Raw genomic sequence first — 22,693 nt, forward strand, 5'->3', positions numbered from 1 at the left:
AGTAAGCCCAGTCTGTGCCAGCTCGTGGTGGGCACTCCTCACCCAGCCCAGCCCAGGGTGAGAGCCTGGCCAGGCCCTGCTCCCGTGGCCCTGGAGCAGCTGGACCCTGCCTGGGCTGACCAGGGGCTGCTGCCACGGCCAGGGGGGTCCTGCCCCCTGCCAGCCTCAGCCTGGCATCTGCTCCCTCCCCGTGCCAGCTCTGCTGCCACCAGACCTTCCCACACCTCCCTCACTGACCCAGGGCTCCCCCAGCCCCTTCCCCTCTGGCTGAGCCTGCTCCCACCAAGGAACACACCCTGGAGATGCTCCTGAAGCACTCAAGAGCTGCAGAGCCCATCCCAGGAGGAGCAGGACCACGTCCCCACAGGTGGCACCTCCCTCCTTCCCCACCAGCCTCTCCTCTGGTGGTTTACACAGGAGAGCTCGTTTATTCCCAGCTCCTTTATTCCCAGCTCATTTATTCCCAGCTCCTTTATTCCCAGCTCATTTATTCCCAGCTGACCTGGGAAAGGACCAGGTAGAAGCTGAAGGAAGTGAATTTTCGGGATGGAGGAGAGAGGGACCGTGTCAGTCCCAGGGGCAGGGAGGTTCAGGCTCTCTGCTACAGGGAGAAGTCTTTTCCTCAAATGTTATTGAGCACCACAGAAATCAAACGCTTCACATCTCTCCCCTGCTACGGCTGCCAATTCCTGTGCTAATTATAATTCCTCTCTCTGACTTCCACAAGAAGGTCTCAGAGCATTTTCCCAATATTACTGAATTAACTTCCTGCATCCAATTTACAACCAGAAAGGGCAAAGACCTGAGAGGAAGAAAGATTGAAAAGACAAATACAGGACAAGGCAGCACAGCCGAGGGTCCTGGCTTCTCTCCCCCCTCCACCCTCTGCATCATCCCCCAAGGAGCCACAGCACAAAGCTCCCAGCCCTGGTAATTTTCCCCTGTGCCCAGCAGTCAGGCGAAGATGTTCCACCCAAAACCATGGAAAGGTCCTGTTTACTTAAATAAATCTGTTGGGAAAGCACCAGGGCTGCACTGGCATTCCCAGAAGAGCTGCTGGGGACCAGAGCACAGAGGGACACCCCAAAAAGGGGAGGGGGAGGCAATTTTTCATCATCCAACAGCTCATTAAGGCACAGAGAAGCTGATCCTTCCTGGAATCCCAGTGCTGGGGCTATGAGACATCAGCAATATCCCGTTCTTTCCTGGGGAATAAAACCCCCTCAGCCTCCTCCTCATCACCCAGTGAGGAGGGATTGAGCTGCTCACCTGTATTTTACATCCTTTGTGGTGTGGGCACCGAGTTTTGCCATTTAATTTGCAAAATTAAAATGCTCCCAACAGTGACAGATCCCTCAAAAATGCCAGAAAAGGCACTGGCTGGGATCCAGGTAAATTGGGAAGTTCCTGTCTCCTCCATGAGGAAGGGAAGGGAAGGGAAGGGAAGGGAAGGGAAGGGGAAGGGGAAGGGGAAGGGAAAGGGAAGGGAAGGGAAGGGAGGGAAGGGGAAGGGGAAGGGGAAGGGGAAGGGGAAGGGGAGGGGAAGGGGAAGGGAGGAAGGGGAAGGGGAAGGGAAGGGGAAGGGGAAGGGGAAGGGGAAGGGGAGGAAAGGGGAAGGGGAAGGGGAAGGGGAAGGGAAGGGGAAGGGGAAGGGGAAGGGGAAGGGGAAGGGAAAGGGAAAGGGAAAGGGAAAGGGAAGGGAAAGGGGAAGGGAAAGGGGAAGGGAAAGGGGAAGGGAAAGGGAAGATGTTAAGCACTAGATCTCACAGTGGAATTTAGGATCCTCATTCTCCTCACCTGCAAAGGGATTTTGGTGTTGGAATTCCTTCCTGATCTTGGTCTAAATGTTGCCAAGATGCAATTCAAAGAGAGGAGAACCCCCCCCCCCCCCCCCCCCCCAATATCTGACACAAATTCCGAGTGAAATTCTGGGGGCAAACCGTACCTGACATTCGGAAAGGCATGAAGATGGTCTCGTTTGTGTCGGGGTGGATGATGGCCTGCAAGAGTGTCACCAAAGAGACACGGTGAGGGCACAGCACAGCCACCCTCAGCTCCAAACACCTCCTCTGAGCATGGGATTCCCCGTTTGGGACCCTCCCTGCTTGCACAGCTCCCACCAGAGGCAGCTGGGGCTCAGCAGCCTCCACAAAACCCCCTCCCCGCCCCGCTTTCCCCTCTCCTCGAGTGATTTAGCATCAGTTAATCATTTAGGAGGAAATAATTGACCCTGACATACAGAGAGTGGCTCTTTCTGGGTTCTGTGTCCCCAAAGCCATGCACAGCTGTACCTTAACCCCAGGAAAGGCAGACTGAGGAGGGGAAAAAGAAAATAATTTTCTGTCCCTGCCTGTTTTCAGCACCTCCATCGAGGCTGAAATGTCCTGGGTAGGGAAGCTGGGAAAAGCCCTGGCTGTGGAGAGGGATGGGGAGGGAATGAGGAGAGAAATCCCTTTATCCTGCTGGGGAAGCCAAGGGGTCACGGGGAAACCCCCACGGACTCAGGGTGCAAACACAGCGGGTGGCTTCAGCTCCAAGAACTTCTCCTCATCCACAGGTGGGGGTTCCATCCTGGAACTTCTCCCCGCCCGCTTCAGGATGAGCTGGGATAACAACGGGCAGCCCTCTCTGGATAGCACCACAAGGGAGACCCAAAAAAACCCCACACAGGACCTGGATTTGCCAGAAAATCCAACCCTGATGTGCACCCACAGCTCCTCAGCCAGCCCTGGCGCCTCTGGAGACCCCAACCTCCATGGGAATCCTAAATCTGCTCCACAGATGAACAGCAGCACAGCTCACTTGGCCCATTTTTACCCAGATTTCCCCCCAGATTTTCTGCCAAGCCCAGGAGACTGCACTGGAATTAACTGGGAGTGAAAAATCAGTTCCCAAGGGATCTGGGAATGCGGGGAGGAAGGTACAGCACAGGCACAAACCTTCCCAAGGAACTGTCAAACTATTTGCAAAAGACTGGAGACAAGAAAGCTCTTGACTAGACAGGAAGGAGAAAATGAAGACATCAAAATATATAAATATATATAAAAAAAAATCAGGCTCTTTGGTGGCAGAGTGTTCTCTGCATTTACATTTCCATGGGAAGGCAAAACAGCAACTGGCAAAGGGAATGAGGGAGGACAGGAAAAAGGGAAAAAGCAGCAGTAGTTGGAAATAATAAAGAAAATGGAAAATATTAAAGAACTGTATTACCTGTTTGATTTTTTGAGCTCCCCACAGCTGGAGAAATAAAAGAGAACATTAAATGTTAAAATAAGCCAGTGTAGTTTTATCCCAAATCCCAAATATTCATCTTTTAGCTGCTGTGATAAACAAACACAAGGGATTGGGACAAAAACCTCATTTCCTGAGCTCTCCAGGATGGATTTAAAGATGCTTTACACACCTGAGCTCCTTCACAGCTGCGTGGGCAGCGAGGCCAGCAAGAGACAATATTGAACTTATATTAAATGGCAAAAAGAACAACAAGAGCCAGACTTCAGAGCTTTACAAATCCCAAATTCTCTGCTGCACAGAGACCTCAAGGTAAATTTAGCACAGCCTCTCCCTGGATGAGCTTCCTGCGGAAATCCAGCCTCGCTGGGGAACAAAGGTGGAGCGAGGCCTGCAGGGAGCACAGGGAGCTCTTCAAGCAAACCCTGGGTTTAGAGTAAATAGAATAAACAACCACGAGTTGGCGCTTTTAAATGCACCCAAAAAATGCTCATGGAGAGGAAAAATCTCATTTGAAACTCTCACTGTTGCCTCCTGACAGCTTCCAAACACCCAAATCTGGCTCAGAGCGTGGAGAGGGATGAGCACTGAGGAGGAAACATCCTCTGAGAGGTGCAGGTGGGGATGAGGAGGAGACACCAAGCCCCAGAGGTGCTCTGGCACAGCCCCAGCCCCATGGTTTGCCCTTCCTTCTCAGAGGCAGAGGGGTTTCCTGCACAAATGACACCAAAATCCAAATTCTAACCTCCAAACCAACCAAATGCTGATGTGCATCATTCCAGAGATGGATGGAAAACCAGGACTCTGAAATATCCCTGGGTTTTGCTGTTAAAAACTCGTGTTCAGCCCCAGCCTGGGTCAGCCCCAAGGCCCCAGCGCCGGGACTGCGGCACCCCTGCCTGGGTTTGTTCTTCCCTCAGGTACTTGGAACCATAAATCCACCCTTTAACCTCCGTTTCGATTTAAAAAACACAGATTTGCTGCGAGCCAGGAGCCTGGCTGCTTCCCTGGCAAGGCTCCTTTGCCAATCTCTCCCCACCCTCGTGGCTCTTTTACTTCTTTCCAATTTGTCAACATCCTCTTGAGTGGAGACCGCCAGGAACCAGGGGAATTATTCCAAGGGAGTTGTGCCGGAGCCAATCCCGGGGCACGAGAACCTGGGGAGTTCTGCTCCTGCTGCTGCTGAGTCCCAGCATGGTGATGGCTCTTTTTGGCTCACGATCACCCCACCAAAACCCCGCCGGGTGCTGGGGTGCACCTGCAAATCAGCACTCACCCTGCTGAGTTCATCATCGTCAGGCTGTTAATTAAGCCTCATCCCTCACCCCAGGTTTATTGCCACTCCCAAATATAAATCCATTAAAATTCTGTTGGGATAAGGTGATTGCTCTGCTCTAAACGGCATCAATTGGCCCATTGATACCAACAGCCCCAGATTTCACTCCCAATTCATCCCACACTCCAAAATCGAGTTCTGTGATGAGCTCCACTGCTTGTGATGAGGAATTGAAGCTCTAAATGTCACATATCCACAGGAGTTTTCCTGAGGAAAAATTCCCTTTATAAGGAAAATCATTATTCCCCCTTTTCCAGGTGGAAAACAGAGGTTGGGGGACACAAAGGACAATCCCTGTGGGTGGTACAGACCAGGTGGGTCTAAATCCCAAAATCCGAAGGGAAGGAGGCTCCGTGCCCAGACAGTCACCAGGTCCTTACCTGCCTACCAGCCGGAGAAGTTCCATGGGGTGAGGGTGGAATTCCTTGGGCTCCAGGTGACCTCCCAGCACATCCCAGTGACCCCACAGCTGCCCAGATCTCCTTTATCCCGGGTGGGAAACAGAACTGCGGGATTTTCCTCTCCAACTGCCGGCACTGACACCAGCAAAAAGGAAGAGGGATGGTTTCTGAGCCAGCACGAGGGCTTTTTTGGTCAAATTCTCTAATTTCATTAATTGATCCCAATATTTATGCCTTTCCCTGCTGCAGTGCAAATATTGTTAGAACATGCGATTTCATTACTTCTCCCAAAGAGACTTCACAAGATGCACCTGATGAGTCACCTCAAGATTCTGCCAGCTCATTTTCACTTCTTTCTCCTCTAATTCCCTTTCTGTCTGCAGCGTTTTCCAGCAGCTCCAGCTCCCTGACGAGTCCTGCCAGCCCGGGGCTCCTCTGGGAGAGGAGTCTCTGTTTGTGCTGGGGTTTCATTCCCGCCCTCTCCGGCCGTCCTGGAGGAACAGCCACGTTTCCATCTCATCCACAGCACTGGGAAACTGGGGAATCTACTCTGGAGCACAGGGAACGACTCCAGATTCATGCTCGGTTTTAGATTTAAGCCCAGGATTGCTGAATATGATGAGCCTGGATCAGGAGGGTCTCTGGGATGGAGGATTTCCCTTGGATGGCTCAAAGCTCCACAGGGGCTTTGCCTCACTCGAATTTGGGTGCTCAAGGGTGGGATGACACCAGGGAAGTGTTATCCCGATATTCCACTCTCCACCTGCATCCCAAGCAGGCAGGAATGGACACTTTTCTCCAGCCTGTGGCCACTGCAACTTTCCCTTGGTCAGATCAGGGGGAAGACCTCATGGGACAGATCAGGCTCTGCTTCCTGGAGAGGTCCTTCATGGATGGGGAGGAATCAGCTCCAGGCTGTTCCCAAGTGGTCTCAGATCCAGCATTTCAGGGCACTGGACTTGTGGATGAGATTTCCAATTGTCTTTTCCAGGATTCTGACTTTTCTACAGATTTTTTGAGGAAGAATCACCACTTTTGTCACCATCTGTAGCAGAGTCCTACAGCCCTGAGCTTGGGGCTCCCAGTCTGGGAAGGACCTGGAGCTGCTGGAGCGAGTCCAGAGGGAGCACCAGGATGGTCAGAGGGATGGAGCAGCTCTGCTGGGAGGAAAGAGTTGGGATTGCTCAGCCTGGAGAGGAGAAGCTTTGGGGTGACCTCACTGTGGCCTTGCAGGACCTGAAGGGGCCAACAAGGAAGATGGAGAGAAACTTTTCACAAGGGCTGGAGGGACAGGACACAGGGAATGGCTTCCCAGTGCCAGAGGGCAGGGATGGGTGGGAGATTGGGAAGGAATTGCTGGCTGGGAGGGTGGCGAGGCCCTGGAATGGAATTGCCAGAGCAGCTGGGGCTGCCCCTGGATCCCTGGCAGTGCCCAAGGCCAGGCTGGACATTGGGGCTTGGAGCAGCCTGGGACAGTGGGAGGTGTCCCTGCCCTGGCAGGGGTGGCACTGGATGGGATTTAAGGTCCCTTCCCACCCAAACCATTCCAGGACTCTGGGATTTTATGAACTCAGGAGCTGAATTCAGTTTTCCAGAAACATCACCTGCTCGTGGTATTTGAGGCAGGGGATCAAAGACCACCAGGATCTGAAGAGAACCAAAGCTGTGGTAAGGAGATGGAGACTGGAATAAATCTTGGGAAGAGATGTGATCTTTGCTTGTCAGGACAGTCATTAGCAATCCTTATTTAGCAGCAGAATTGCAGCTTAGAGATAGTTTAAAAAAAAAAAAAAGAATTTATTTAAAGACTCCATCCAGCCCCAATCTCTTCACCAACACCTGTCACTATAAACACAGCACGAAGGGTTCCAGTTCCCCTCAATGGATGAGCCTCCTCCTATTAAACACAGGAACACTTCGCAGTCCTGGACTCAGAGACGGGAATTCATTTGTCACCCCCATCACAAAAAACTTCTGCCTCATTTCTAATCCAAATCAATCCTCCTTCTGCTTAAAACCACCTGGTGCCACCACGTAAGGACTGATCCTACATCCATGGGTGCCTGCTCTGGCTGTGCCACGCTGGGAATAACTCCCTGGAGAAAAGCCCTTATTGATTAATCACTCAGTAATCACTCATAATGACAAGGCACAATTATAGACACAGAACTAATTAGGCGTCACAGGGGAGATGAGCCCAGCGCGGAGGAGAAAAGCCAGAGGTCTGAGTCCTTCAGTGGGGTCTGCCTGGCTTAGACTTTGCACCATTACACAGCAAAACCCCCTAAGTAAGGACAGGGCTGAAGAGGAAATCAATGAAAAATGAGTATTTTTAGTTAATTTCTTTCATCTGTCCAGTCAGTTTCATTTCAAAGTCTGTTCCTCCCCTTCCTGCTCCACCAGAGATGTTCTCACCTTCCACCAGGCCCCGCCTGCACCCAGGAAATGTGGATTTTAACGAGGTAACAGCCTGGAGTTTGCACCCCGTCAGGAACTGCCAGTGGTTTCACACTCTGGGGGTTGTGAGGTTTATTAAAGCACAGCTCGGATCATCCAGCCCACACTGAATTCCAAATATTGGGTGGTGCAGAATGTGGGATGCAGCAAAGCTCCTCCTGGAGCACAACAAACTCCCTTCCTGCACCCTTGGGAGGGACAGCCTCCAATCCAGATGTGCTTTCCCAATAGTCCCAGTCGTTTAAATGATCGAAATGAGGGGGGCAAAAAATTTCCCAACTATAGCTGCTCACAGATATGGGATCTGCTGTCGGGCTGTCCTGATAAACCTGGAAAACGAGATAACACCACCTTATGTCTCTTCTAGCTCCTCAGAGGAAATCTCCCCACCAGAGCTTTTACAACCCCGCTCCTAAAATCTTCCCATTAGAAAGGTTTTGGTTCTTCGGGACACAAAGCTCAGCTGAGCCCAGGAGGGGGGCAGATCACAAAGGGATCTGTTCATTTTCTGCCCCCTGACACTGAAATGAGTCAGCACAGGAGGCACCTGAAGCTCTTCTGGGATGCCAAGGGAGAACTCCTTTGCCATTCAAAGCATCGTTGAGTCATTGAGAAGAATCAGAGAATCAGGGAATTGTTTGGGTTGGAAAAGACTTTTAAGACCATCAAGCCCAACCATCCGCAGCACTGCCCAGGCCACCACTGCCCGTGTCCCCAAGTGCCACATCCGCAGGGCTTTGAAATCCCTCCAGGGATGGGGACTCCACCCCTGCCCTGGGCAGCTGTGCCAGGCCTGGACAGCCCTTTCCAGGAAGGAATATTCCCAATATCCACCCTGAGCCTGCCCTGGCCCAGCTTGAGGCCGTTCCCTCTCCTCCTGTCCCTGTTCCCTGCCAGCAGAGCCCGACCCCCCCGGCTGCCCCCTCCTGTCAGGGACTTGTGCAGAGCCACAAGGTCCCCCCTGAGCCTCCTTTGCTCCAGCCTGAGCCCCTTTCCAGCTCTCTCAGGAATTCTCCAGCCCCTTCCCAGCCCCGTTCCCTTCCCTGGACAGCTCCAGCCCCTCAGGGTCCCTCCAGAGCTGCCCCCAGCACTGGAGGTGCCCCAGCAGTGCCAGCCCAGGGGATGGGCACTGCCCTGGCCCTGCTGATTCCCAGCCCCAGGAGCTGCTGCCAGATCCCAAACCAAGTGTAGGTGGAACCAGAATCGAGTCCCCACGGATAAAATAAGGCAGCACTGAAATAACACCGTGCAGCCTCCCAGCACTCAATAAACATTAACTAATTAATCCTCCCAGCACTCTCCTGGAAAGACTTCAGCAGAGTGAGAATCACTCACTGAAAACCATCATTGCACCAGGACTGGAGAAGGACTTGGATACATCTGGAATCATGGAATAGTTTGGGTTGGATGGGAACCTTAGCAGTGTCCAACCCTGCCTGGGCAGCCAGGCTCCCTAATCCAGCTAAGGCTGCTCCAGATCAGATTTGTTTCATCTCATTTTAGCCACACCAAGCTCGCCAATCTAATCTGCTCTGTAATCTGGAGGTGATTTGGGATAAACTCCCTAAATCCCGCGCTGATGAGCTGAAACAAAGCCGGTGTGTGACTGAGGAGGAGCAGCAGGAGCAGCAGTCGGGGAGCAGGGAGGTTTGAGGTGCAATTACTGCTCCTTCCGTGCCTTTGTCCTCTGACGGGCTGAAATGAGGCCTAAAATCCGCTCATTTTAGTGCCACCGAGAATACTCAGACTGCAGAGGGTGGAAAATCCAAGCGCAGCCCTCGGCCCAGCAAAGGGGCACTTTCCTGCCGAGAAAAGGCAGCAGCAGGACAGCGATACATCCCCGTTCTATCGCGTCCTGCAGGAGACCAGAGCGGGGAAAAATTACAGTTTACTGCAAATGGACCTCTTCGCTCTTCATCAACACCGTTAGGAAAAGCCATTATTCCCCAAAAGGGCGGCTCTTTAGTCCCTGATGGATTCATTGTTCGCTGCTGTGTCTGGGGCAGCGTGCGCGGCTCTCCCCGCTGCTAACCTGATTGAGGCAAGAGCACAGCAATAAATACGTGCCCATTAGGCTGCTGAGCCTCTTTTCACTCCACCGATCCTAATGGGGGAGAAGTGAAACAGTTTCGAAACAGCGAGTTGCCAGGAGTGCGTTTGGAAGGGCTGAGGAGTGAGAAGTCACAAGTGACACAGCACGGCTCGGCTCCGCCAACGCGCACCAAGGGCTGGCTGGAGCACGGCACATGTCTGGCTCCGAGCGACCATCCACCCAGCTGCCTTTTCCACATCGGGCACTTCTTTTTAAATTTTATTTCCTCCCCCTGACGCTCAGGGGTGAAGCTTTCAGGGTGGAGCTGAGGGGACAAAAGCAGTAGCTGAGCTGGGTCGCTGCTCCGGTTTGCTCACAAGTAAGATGTTCTTGCATTTTGGCAGGAGGTGCAGGTAAACACCCAGCCAAATGAACAGGCAGAACTCCAGCAGGAAATCCGGGGAGCTGTGCTGGACTAGGTGACCTCCCCAGGTCCTCTCCAGCCTGAGCCACCCTATGATCCTACAGCAAAGAGGGAGACATGGATCAAAAATCCTAAACCCTGGTGTCTCGCAGCTGCAAGGCTTTCAGTCAGCAAAGATCCGCAGCTCAGGATGTTTATTCCTGGTTTTGTGATCCCTGGATTAATTTCCAGCCTCCACCTCAGGTTTCTCTCCCCTTCAGCAGCTCGGGCTGGTTCCTGTTATGGCACCGCAGCCCCTGATGCCCCTGTGCATCCCATCCCTCACACTGCGCAGACAACAGGGACAATAAGGGGAGTCAGAGGCAAAAAACGAGCATTTTGGGAGAGGGGGAAGGGAGCTCGAGTTTTTATTAAGCTCAGCTCCCTGAACACCCAGCTGTGCCAGTGCAAGGCTCGGGGAGGTGGGAACACATGGCCGGGAGAAGGAGGCAGAGCCGTGGCACTGCTGACGCTGCCATGGCTTCACACCTCCCCTTCCAATAGTCTGGGCACAGAGCAAACCTGTGCCAGTTCAGATCTGAACTTCAGGGAATGAGACATTTAACAGGCAGCACCTTCATTCTGCTTGAGGACAGCGGCGGCTCTGTGAGACTGAGGGCCCGAGGGCTGCGTTTAATTAATTATCTACGTTTTTAAACCTCTTATTGGCATTAAAAATCAGAACCTTGCACGGGAAAAGCATCACTCCCCCTGCAGAGTCTCCCCCCCCCCGAGACAGTGCTGCTGTTCTGTGGCTCTTTGCCTCTCTCTGCTGGCAGGAGCACAGGGAGGAGCCGAGGTGCCAGCCCGGGACGGGCCGCGGGGACAGCGGGGACAGCGGGCAGGGACGGCAGCATGAGGAGCCTTCACCGCTGCACTCCTCGGACCGTGCCCTACTGCTTGTTCAGGTACTACATTTTTAGGATAGAATGGTAGGAACCTACAAATGGGGGAAATCAGGGCTCTGATCCCAATTTCCAGCAGCATTCCAGCATCCCGGGCTGCTGCTGGTCAGTATTTGGAGCACTCTGAGGAGCAGGGATATTAAACCAGGAGCTCAGCAGCTCTTCCTACCCTGGTTTCTAAGGCCAAAATTCAGCGTGCAAGGGAACGGAAATGCAGTTCAGGCATGGAATGACTGCAGGGAATTCTAGCTAGGAAAATGGAAGTATTTTGGGGGAAGAAGTGATGAACAAACCTGAAGTTCACCATGAAGTACCCCCAGTGCCAATACCCAACTGCACATCTCCCAAGGCAGATCTTTGGTGCCCAAACCCTCAGCACATCCAAGTTCCCCAGCCTTGGACAGGGTTTTCCTGGAGCCAAAAAATCCCCCAGGAGAAGCAGCTGTGCCATGAAGAGGAGGGATTTCAGTCCCTCTGGAGCTGATAGCCACCGAGTGCTGCTTCCCTCAACTTTTACCACTGCTGCCATGCCAGCACCAATCTGTTCCCCCAATCTGTGCTGGGCTCTTGGACAGGGTGGGAGAGGGACTCACACACACAGAGGACACAGATGCAACCCCACAAATTAGTGGGAGAAGCTGAGGATAAAGGACAAAAGCCACATCATTATGCCCCGCAGTTGGTACAGCCTTTTGGTTTGAGGTGAAACCTCAGCATCAACATTCCCAAAACAGGGAAAATGTCCGTGTTTCAGCAAGCTGGCTCTCCATCCTTGTTTACCAGGCTGGTATTTTCCAGCCCTGGCTTTCAGGGGAGAAACCATTCCCTCAAATGAAACCTTTTCCCTCCAGCGGAGATTCCCTCCAGGAGGCAGTTTGGGGAATTGCCTGCCCTGTCTGGAATTGGAATTGGATATGTTACAGTCTCTACCTTCTGCTGCAAATTGGCTCCCAGAGCCCTCGTGTGTGTCATTTGCACCTTCCCACTCGCAGCAGCCACCAGAGCTCCATGGGGACGGATCCTGCCAGTCCTGGGAGCAGCCACGGAGCCGGCGTTGGAATGGCCCTGGGACAGGGACCCTCAGCGCAGGGTGGGACCCTCGGCATGGGGACCCTCAGCATGGGGACCTTCCTTCAGCACAGGGACCTCAGCACAGGGTGGGACCCTCACACAGGGAGGGACCCACAGCACATCCCAATCCCAGTCCCTGAGGAATTCTGGCTGCAAAGGTTGCTGAGGTACCATGAGACCACTTAAATGAGCACCCTGAGCTAGTGGGAGGTGTCCAGGCCCATGGCAGGGGGTGGGACTGGATGTTCCTTACGGCCCCTTCCAGCCCAAACCAGTCTGGGATTCTGGGATTCCATGGTTACATGAGGAGCACAAAATGCAAACAATGAGGGAATCTTTACAGAAGGGCAATAACAGGGCCAGGAGCTGCTCCAGGGCTGGAGCCCCTCTGCTCTGGATCAGGCTGGGAGAGCTGGGAATGTTCCCTTGGAGAAGGGAAGGAGCCAGGGAGAGCTGCGAGCCCCTTGCAGGGCCTAAAGGGGCTCCAGGAGAGCTGCAGAGGGACTGGGGCCAAGGGCTGGAGGGCCAGGAGGCAGGGAATGGCTTCCCAGTGGGAAAGGGGAGCTTGGGCTGGGATGTTGGGAAGGAATTGCTGGGAATGGAATTGCCAGAGCAGCTGGGGCTGCCCCTGGATCCCTGGCAGTGCCCAAGGCCAGGCTGGACACTGGGGCTTGGAGCAGCCTGGGATGGTGGGAAGTATCCTGCCCATGGATGGGGTGGGATGGGATTTAAGGTCCCTTCCAGCTCTTTCCAAACCATTCCATGATTCCATGAGTGCAATTCCTACAGAGCTGGAAAAGGGGAGACATAAATGACAACTGGACCAGTTTTTCCCTCCACATTTCCTTTCCCTCTTCACCTCCCCTCTAAGATCCCATTTTCCAGCTTCCCCTGGGACAGGGGGATGAAAGGGGACACAGGGACCAGCAGGTGCCACAGCAGCACCTCCACCTCACCCTCTGCAGGAGCCCCAGGAGGACAAACAGAACCCACCAGTTCTCCTGGGCTTTTCACAGTAAAAATTCTAAATTCCTAAAATTTCCCAACCCTGCTAAGAAGCCGCTGTTCCTGCCACCAAAATGCTTCTGGATCCATGGAGTTCCATCACCCAAACTGCCCCCCCACGAGACCAAACCTCCCCAAGGCCCTTAGGGGGTTTCTCCTCCAAGCATCTTCTCTAATCCTCCTCAGATATTTCACCCAAATGACCAAGAGAGCAGAAGAACACCCCAAACAGGGGCATTAGCAAGGTCACCTTTTCATTTCGAGAAAAAATAGGAAATCCTAGGAGCCTGTTGGGGGTTAATGACAGCGTGGGGTATTCCCACTGCACAGAACATTTGGGGTTGGGGGAACTTTAACAAGCATTCAGCTGCATATTTAATAAAAAGCAAGCCTGGCTTTCAAATATTTCAATAAAAACTCAAGGAAATAAGCTCAGCTGAAGAAATGGAGACTGGAGTGTGTTTTCCTGCTCCACTGAATAAATACTGATCAAGCAGCTCTTTCTCCTCTGTTTTGCTGACCACATAATTGATACACCCAGGACAAAAAATCCTGTTTTTAAAACATCTTTCTAATGTAGGAACAAACCCCACAGTCCCCCTCGATAAGGAGCTCTCAGCAGTGCAGCAGCTATCGACAGGTGAGAGATCAATTCTTCATTTTTGTTAATGAGGCCCCAGAAATGGGTTTTTCCCACCTTGAGTTAATGGCCATTTTCCTGAGCAGTGAAATCCAGTTCAAGAGGAAGAACAGGAGCCTCTGGATGGGTGGGAGAGGCCTGGAAGGGGCAGAGCTGCAGGAGCTGGCACTGCCCCTGTCCAGTGTTCCAGCGTTTATTCTGGAAACTGGCTCGGAGGTGGTCCTGGGGAAGTGCTGAAAGCACACTCACGGCTCTTCAGAGGATTTTTATCTTTAGCTAGTCCGTAACCATTCCATTCCAGCTCATTTGGAAAAACCTGCCTGGGAAATGCAGCAGAGCAGGGCTGGTTCCATGAGAACCCTGTCAAGAAGCTGCGTGTGGAGGAGCTGCTTGCTGTGACATAGCTCTAGGCTCTGTATTTTCCATTTCTCATGCGGCGAAACCATTTCAGCAGGCGCCAGGGACCGCGCCGAGCTGCCGGGAGGCTGCAGCTCCTGCCATCCTCGCCGAGAGCCACGGATTTCTGAATGAGGCAGAGCGCGGGGATTCGAGCTCTGTCAAACGCGGCTCCACCGGAGAGGCTCAGTCGGGAGCTTGGTGAAGCGCTCTGTCAAAACAACTCGTCTGCTTGATCTCCGAGCTGCCTCCTGAGGGGGGGAGCGTTGGCTTCCTGGAGAATTAATGCATTAAAACTCTGCCCAGGGCGTTGTTTTTAAAGCCTTCGAAGGTGAGCGCGACTCTCACGCTGATTATGAAGCTCAGCCCGTTCAGACATTTCTTTGTGTGCCACGTCCAGTTCAAAGGGCAGCAGTTCTGAGGGGTCCGAGCAGCCAAACGGGAAGCAGCTCTTAAAGGAGATCAAGTCAATTCTCCCTTGAGATCACTGAAGTCCCGCCCAGCCTTTTTGATGAGCAATAACTGCAGTTTATCCTCTCTCAGACTCCGTGTTCCCAGGTCACCACTCCAACATCCACGCCTTGCCCACGGGGACACAAAGGGACCAGCTCAGATCCCAGCCAGAGAGGGGTAAAACCCCCCAAAATCAGAAATCAAATTACCTCTACCTGCTGGTGTCCTGCCACATGTGGCAACCTCACCAGTGCAGCAGAGGAGTGGGACACTCAGTTATAACACAGGACGCGGCTCAGTCCCGTATCCCAGCACCAATCCCTGTGCCACAAACCAGGCCCCTCTCCAGAGCTCCAGCGCTGCCCTCTCCCAAATTAGCACCAGAAAACTGCCAATTGTTACTGCCTCCAGCCAGAGCCCATCCTGCAGAGAGTGGTGCACAGAAAAGACAGGAAAACTGTCAGTCTCAGCTCCAGGAAAGCCAAAATGCACTTTCCAGGTGTCTTTGGATCAAATTTGGGGTGATAGCGATGGGAGTGAGAGGCTTGGGGTTGGGCTCTGCTCCCAGGGAACAGGGACAGGAGGAGAGGGAACGGCCTCAGGCTGGGCCAGGGCAGGCTCAGGGTGGATATTGGGAATATTCCTTCCTGGAAAGGGCTGTCCAGCCCTGGCACAGGGGGTGGAGTCCCCATCCCTGGAGGGATTTAAAGCCCTGTGGATGTGGCACTTGGGGACACGGGGCAGTGCTGGCCTGGGCAGTGCTGGGGATGGTTGGGCTCTGTGATCTCAGAGGGCTTTTCCAGCCTCAGCAATTCCATGATTCTATTGCCCAAATTCCCTCCTGTTCAATCAGAACTAGGCAGCCACAGGAGCACAGAAGGACCGGGACCTGCTGCTCCAGGGATCCCTCCCCAGCTCACCAAGGCAGCTCCAGTCACCCCATCACTGTGGTTGTTTGTGTCCCACGGCAGCCTGGGCTCCCCGAGGGTCACCTGCGTCCAGTCCCTCCCATCCCCACCCTTCTTACAGCGGCCATGGCATCCTGGGACAACATTCCAGTCCCACAGCCTGGGATCTGCCCATGGGATCCTGGAATGGGTTGGTTGGAGGGACCTTAAGGCTGTTCCACCCCTGCTGTGGGCAGGGACACCTTCCACTGTCCCAGGGTGCTCCAAGCCCCAGTGTCCAACCTGGCCCTGGACCCTGCCAGGGATGGAGGTGCTCACTCAGCCCTCGCTGGGGTTTGGTTTAATTAATGCAGTAATTGAACACAAGCAGCTCTTGCTGCAATCTCACCCAGGCTCCTGCAGGAGCAGAACCACACAGACCCCTCTGACATCACTGACACAGAGAGCGAAGGGAGCTGTGGCACAATTCCACCACAAACCCTGGTACTCTTACCCTGACGTGAGAACATTTCCCAGGAAAGGCCTTTTCCCATCGTTTCCCCTCCCCTCCTTCACCTGGATTCCCACTCAGAAGCTCCCAGCTCACACGGCCTCACCCCCTGCACACGAGGCCGCTCTCCCCCACTGGAATTCTGAATGAACCCTGGGAAGAGCCTGGCTTTGTCACTCCAAAAAATGTAGGTCAAAAGTCTGCGTGGTTTGTCACAGAGAGTGGCTCGTGTGTCATCTGCCTCGGGCAGATGGAACTGAGTCACTGCTGCTGCATCACTCCTGATCCCTCCCTTCCCAGCCCCGGAGCTTTTGCCTCGCCATCAGATGCTGGTTGGAAGAATGCACTGACATCAGGGGAGCAGGAGGCCAATGCCTTGTGACAATTTCCCGTTTGTTTTTTGTGGAAGCTGTGCCTCTTCCCCAGCGCAGCACCCACCGCACCAGCTGCCCCTTTCCGAAGTGAAGAAATTCTAATTTCCTTCATTTATTCCAACACTTACCTCCTATATTTGCCTTTGACAAAAAGAAATTACCACTTGTGAACAGGGAAAAGAAATAAAAGAGGCTCTTTGACCTACAGGGTGTGGGGAAAAATTTCCCCACCACTTCCATCCCTGTTTATTTGGGAGGTGCACTGGCCCTCTGGAATTGCTGCTGCTTGTATCCCCTCAGGCAGATCTGCTATCAATTCATCTTTACATGACATTAAATCACACAGAACCGATTCACTCTGTGCTGGATGCACAAACACGACCATAAAAAAGCTCCTGGGTGGGTGTCATGGTCAGGAGTCTCCACATGGACAGCAATGGGGAAGAGTTTGAGGGAACACCCACACAAAAAATGATGATTTTTGTTTCATGGCATGGATTGGGAGGTAAAAGACCCAAAAAGCAGCCTGACTCCTCTACAATCCTCATCTCTGCTTCCACAAGTTCCATGTGCAGAGGAGTATGAGGAAAAAGTCCAGAAAATTGGACTGATGTGGTCTTGGAGAGCTCACCCAGCCCATCCCTCTGTCCCAAAGCCCCAAAAATGACCCTTTCCTCAGGAACCCCCAAACCCTGCGAGGAGCTGCCCATCCATGGGGATCCCACGACCTCCTGCAGCCCCCATTCCAAGGGCAGGAACGCCCCGCTCCTGCTGCACAACTCCAGCACGAGGAGCACCTGGTGCAGCCCAAACAACACTCGTGTCCAGGCAGAAATGGAAATTACTGGAACAGGAACAGGGCAGGGGCTGAGGCCTCGCAGCTGCTGCTACAAGAACCCACAGGAGCGACAAAAAGCTTCCATCCAGCTAAAAAAAGGACTTTTGTGTTTTGCTTTTAATTGTACAAGAAGTTTGCATCTTAGCACAGGAACACCAAGGTGCCCCTCAGAAGAGCCTGCCCGAACCCCCCGCTCCTCTCTGCCCCCCAAACCGCAGGAATAAGCAGAAATTTAACAGTTTTTCCCTCTGACCTCCTTGTTGGTGACTCCTGGGGGCAGAGTCCCGTGTTTGTAATCCTCCAGCAGCTGCACCGCTTCCTTCAGGCGACTCTGCAACAAAAACAGCAGCGAGGATTGAAGACACAGAATGATGGTGTCTGCCAGGAAAAGCTCATCCCAGAACCATGGAATGGCTTGGGTTGGAAGGGACCTTAAGGATCATCCAGGTTCAACCACCTGGATGGGCAGGGGCACCTCCCACTATCCCAGGGTGCTCCATATGTTATGTTATATTATATTATACTATATTATATCATATCATATTTTGTTAACTACTCTATTACATTATATTATATATTTTTATTATATATACTATTATACTATATTATTTATATATAATATATATTACATACATTATATATTATATATAGAAATATTATTATATTATATTATTATTATATATATAATATAGAATTTATATTATATTATTATTTATATATATAATATAGAATATATATTACATAAATTATATCTATTTTATATATTAATACCATTATATTATATTAATTATATTATATTATTTATACAGTATATATAACATATACTATATACCTGCTATATTAGATAGAATACTATATATAGCATACATATAGAACTATATCTGCCTATAAAGATACACATTTTTTCTTGAAAGAATATATATTTCCACAGAATATATGAATTTATGGAAGTACAAACCCCCCCTCCCCAGAGCAGAAATAGACAGAAAGATCCTTTGATTTGCCCAAGCTCAAGAGGAAGAAGTCAGGATGTAAAGAGCAGCTTCCAAGGGGTTAAATCTTCTTATCCTGGTCTGCAGAAATCCCGGGATCGCTCAGCAATGGCTCCCGAAGATCTGAAGCCAAACGCCACTTCCCAGAGCCTCCTGCAGGTTGCCCGTGCTCCGGCTGAGCGACACCGACCTTGGATCGACATTCCGGCCCCAGCTCCGTGGGTTTGGCAGCTTTTCCAGCACTGGTGCCGGAGAACATTCCAGAAAGGCGGAATATTCTCCCTAAGGCTGCCCGGGGGTGCTGGGGGTGGCTCCTGTGGAGCCCCCGGAGCCCCGCCAGGGCTGCTCGGTGCCACCCCGGGCTCCGTCCCCGCTCCAGGATCCACGGCAGCGAAACTCCTTCCCTCCCTCTCATGCCCACATCGACGGGGGCTTTGTTGTTTCCCTGGAAGCCCAACCTGAAAGCAGCAATTAACCACAGACTATCGTCCCGCAAACATTCCGAACATCCGAACAGCGGGAACAGCGGCCATTCCTGCCCTTGGGATCGGATCCACGGCCCTTTGCCAGCGGCCGAGCTCGCTCTGTCAGTGCCACCTCATTCCCAGCCTCGGTGGATTCTGCACAGCAGAGCCTCTGCAAACTCGAGGTTTGGTGTCAGCCAGGAACAACCTCGGCAAAAAAACGCTGTATTCTGGGCAAAAACTCCATATTCTGGGCAAAAACCCTTCCATGTTCCGGGCAAAACGCAGGCTCGGGGATTTGTGGTGGTCCAGGCCAGGGTTAGCAGGCCAAGCTCTCAGCCTGTGTCACCACACTCACGTAACAGGTGACACATTTCCCAGTTCCTGCCCTGTTTCTGGGAATGTTGGCTTGGAATCAGTCCCCTCTTAGACCAGCCCATCCCAGCTCCGGGCCTGGATGTCCCAGGAAGAGCTGCCCACCACCCTTCTCCCACTTTTCTACAGCTCTCACTTGGAACTTAAAATCACAGAATCTCCTGAGCTGGAAGGGCCCACGAGGTTCACCCAAATCCAGCTCCGGGATTCCCAGAGCTGCTCTGGATTTCTCCCACCAGGTGGGGCTTCCGGCCCCTCACAGATTCAGGATCTCCCTGCACTGCCAGCACCTTCATTCCCACCCCAAAAGGGACCAGGCTGGGGAAGGATCTCCAAGAACAGCATTGAAGGTCAACATTAGACCATATTTTAGTGCCGGGTGTGAGCAATTCCTTTTGTTCTATTCCCATTTTATTGGAGCATTGGGAAGTTCAGAGAAGCAGAGCCGTCATTTCCTACAGATGTTGGAGGGTCAAACATGGATTGATGGTGTTCAGAAACCTCCAAAGGCCAGGCAATCCCATTCCACCTCAAACACTGAGCCTCCCTCCAAAAAACAGCAAATTATTTAATATATAAAAGCTTTCATGGCTGGCTCAAAAAAACCCCATCCACACTTGCTGAACCTGCCTTAAAATTTAAACTTAGCTTAAGAAAAAATAACATGGAAGTGGTAGGGTGAATATTTCCTGGAAAGAGGAGATCCTGCATTCTTTCAGAGCATCAATTGTCCCGGATCCTTCCACGGATCAGGGCAGGCACTGGGCATCCTTTTGCATGTCCATCCAACACCCCTGACAGAGAAATGAGTCATTAATTAAGCCAAGTCCTCTTGACACTGGAGAAAAAAGGAGAGTTTTGGATTGGGGTGGCATTTTCTGGGGTTCCAGAAACATCACCGGGGGAGGTCCTGTTCCTCCACAAGGGTTTAGGGTCTCCCACAGGAGAAACGCTGACCCTGAGAAAGGGGCACAGGGAATGAAATCCAACACTGTGGACACATGGCCAGACTCCTGGGAATTCCTGCAAGACCCCCAGGGGCTGTAGCTGGAATGACCAACTCCAGGAAAAGCCACTTCAGGGCGTGGTTGACCACTGGGAATCTGAGAGGAGCTGCAGGGCTGAGAAACAAATTGGATTTTTAGGCTGTTTCAGGCATTTCCAGCCTTCGAGGAGAAGCAATCCCACAAGATCACAACAGGACCTGTGCCTTTGGAGTTATTCCTCAGAGCTCTGGGCCTCAGGCTTGTTCAGAAATTCCTCTCAGGAAAAGCCCTTCCCTAGCAGGACACCAATGAATGATAATTGTCCGGTGCAGACTGACAACCCCGAGGTGAAAACCCTGCCAGCCGCCTGCCCAGATCCAGGGAAGAGGAGCCTCGCTGCCTCCAGAGCCGGGAAATAACCGGGGAGTGCCAGCAGCACATCCTGGAGAGCCGTTTGTGCTCATTGTGGGGACGTGTTTTTGTCACCGAAATTACCTACACCGAGCGTCTCGCAAACGCTCTCCCAGAGCAGCGTGTGACTCTGAATGGAGAGCTGCAGCAAGGCATGAATGGGGCCCGTGCTATTTTTTCCCCCCTTCTCTTGAGGAAATCTTAGTAGTTACTATAACAACCCTGGCCAGATCCCATCTTGTTTAGAATGGTAACAAACAGCAAACAGAAAAGCTCGGGCTCGCTTTTAAAATCGCAGCCTCCACGAATTCCCTCCCTCAGCTCCCTGGGGACAGAGGGGAACTTCTGCAGAGAAAGGAGTCCTGCCCCAGCACTGCCAGCGGGGCCTGAGGGTGACAAAAGGGTGGCACAGAAAGTGAACGAAAGTGTTCAGCCGAGTCCAGCAGATCCTTTCACACGGCTCCGAGGCGCTCAGGTACCTTCAGCAAACACCCCCCAAGCCTCCCAATTTAGGGAGAAGACTCGGCTGCCTCCTATTCCTTCTGGAAAAGTCAAGCACGTTCTTTTAACCAGAACCTCCAAAAAAAACCAGGAGCAAACTTTACCACACGCAACAGCTCCAAATGCCAAGCAGCTCCGCTCGCTGGCTTTCAGCACGATGCAGCTCCACTTGATAGCTGATAATGTCTAAGATTACACTTCAGCTCCTCTTTAACAGCAGAAACGAGGTCTGTCTGCAAGGTTGTGCTACTGTTTCAATATTTATTGTTGCTTGGTTTCTCTGCTGCTGTCTGTGGGATGAAGTGTCACTCGAGATTTTACAGCATCCCTGATTAAAAAAAACCCCACAACCACGTTTTTCCCCAGAGTGTCTCATTCCTTACATACCCCTTTCCTCGGAAAAAACCTCGAGCACTTCTAGTGGTGGCTGCTGGGGTCTCAGCTCTCACAATAGGGTGCCAGACAGACCATCTGCAGCCGGGGATGTTCCTACAGAGCTCAGCCCTGCAGCACCCACCGAGCTCCAGCCTGGGCTCCACCGCTGCAGCCTCAGCCACATCCCCCTGGGGAGGGCTGGGGGCTGCCCCGGGAGGGGCACGGCTGGAAAACGCCAGGTTTGGAATTGCAGCTCAGGAAGGAGCAGGGAATGGGCTGTGGCTGGTCCCTCAGCCTGGGTGTGTGGCTGTGGATGTGCCATCGACAAGGCAGAGCTGGGATGAGCCTCCATCAGTGGGATCTCTGGCATGGTTTGGATCCAAACCCTCCAGCCCTGTGCCAAGCGGTTCCTGGGCACAGATTGGAGTCCCCAGGGGCCGGGACAGCACCTGCAGGGACCTTCTGGAGAGGGAGAGCCTGGAACAAACCCCACCAGCTGCGGCACCCACAGCAGCCCCGATCAGTGTGAGTGATGGAACCACACAATCCCAGAACTGTTGGGGCTGGAAAAGCCCTCTGGGAGTCCAACCATCCCCAGCACTGCCCAGGCCAGCACTGCCCCACCTCCCCAAGTGCCACATCCACAGGGCTTTAAATCCCTCCCCCCTGCCCTGGGCACTTCCAAGGCCTGAGCACCCTTTCCATGGAGAAATTCCTGCTGCTGTCCACCCTGAGCCTGCCCTGGCCCAGCCTGAGGCCGTTCCCTCTCCTCCTGTCCCTGTTCCCTGCCAGCAGAGCCCGACCCCCCCGGCTGCCCCCTCCTGTCAGGGACTTGTGCAGAGCCACAAGGTCCCCCCATGTCCCCCTTTTCCTCAGGCTGGTGCTCAGGAGGAGAAGGAACAACCCCAGCAGGAAACCACCCCCACCCTGAGCTGATGGCCCCCGTTCCAGCCCCATGACAGCACAGGGACAGCTGAGCAGGGTCCCACCAACACCCCTGGACCTGTGCCAGACCCCTCCACCCAGCCCTGAGCTCTTCCTCTGAGTTGTCACCTTGCCCCCCTCGCTCCAGGGCTGTTTCTGCCTGGCAGCTCCGTGCCTCGTCTCCTCTTGGATCCCAACGGTGCCTGCACATGGCTGGGAGCAGCCTCCAGAACCCCATCTGTGCCATACAGACCGGAGCGAAGCCACTCTGCCAGGAGCACGACACATTCCTGCCTCAGAACCCACACACAGCGAGGCCAGGGCTCGCTGGGGGCCTGGGAGGGGATCCACGGACGGGCCAGGGCACAGGGGATGGTTTGTGTCTCACTCTGGGCTCACACTGGCGTTTTGGGGCCGCTGATCTCTGTGTGCCCTGAGCTCCACCGGCTCCACCTTCAGCCCAGCCATGACTTGGTGCCACATGCCCCAACCCAAGGGTCCTGTGGCCACCAGCAGCACCAGCTCCCCGAGGGCGTGGCAATCCAGCTGTGCCCTCCACCAGCCACGGCCCGGCTCGGGGTTTGGTCTCCCTGCTCCCCAGGATGACACACACGGCAGACTTGACTCCAGCTGGCCCCATTGTATTGGATCCACAGTGACAGACA

At 53.1% G+C, this 22,693-nt stretch overlaps 1 protein-coding gene across 2 annotated transcripts in view; it reads right to left on the reverse strand.

Annotated features, from left to right (window-relative positions):
* The window catches only part of SFXN5 (sideroflexin 5), an 86,678-nt gene that overhangs the window by 53,312 nt on the left and 10,673 nt on the right, over positions 1-22,693 (reverse strand). For both annotated transcript variants that reach the window (XM_039551495.1, XM_039551494.1), the window contains exons 3-5: positions 17,254-17,331; positions 3,211-3,237; positions 1,946-2,000 (exon numbers count right to left, since the gene is read on the reverse strand). In XM_039551495.1, the coding sequence (XP_039407429.1) occupies positions 1,946-2,000; positions 3,211-3,237; positions 17,254-17,331 (160 nt within the window). The remainder of the gene's footprint in view (positions 1-1,945; positions 2,001-3,210; positions 3,238-17,253; positions 17,332-22,693) is intronic.

The sequence above is a fragment of the Corvus cornix genome, chromosome 4, assembly GCF_000738735.6.
Source record: "Corvus cornix cornix isolate S_Up_H32 chromosome 4, ASM73873v5, whole genome shotgun sequence".
Classification (NCBI taxonomy): Eukaryota; Metazoa; Chordata; class Aves; order Passeriformes; family Corvidae; genus Corvus; species Corvus cornix.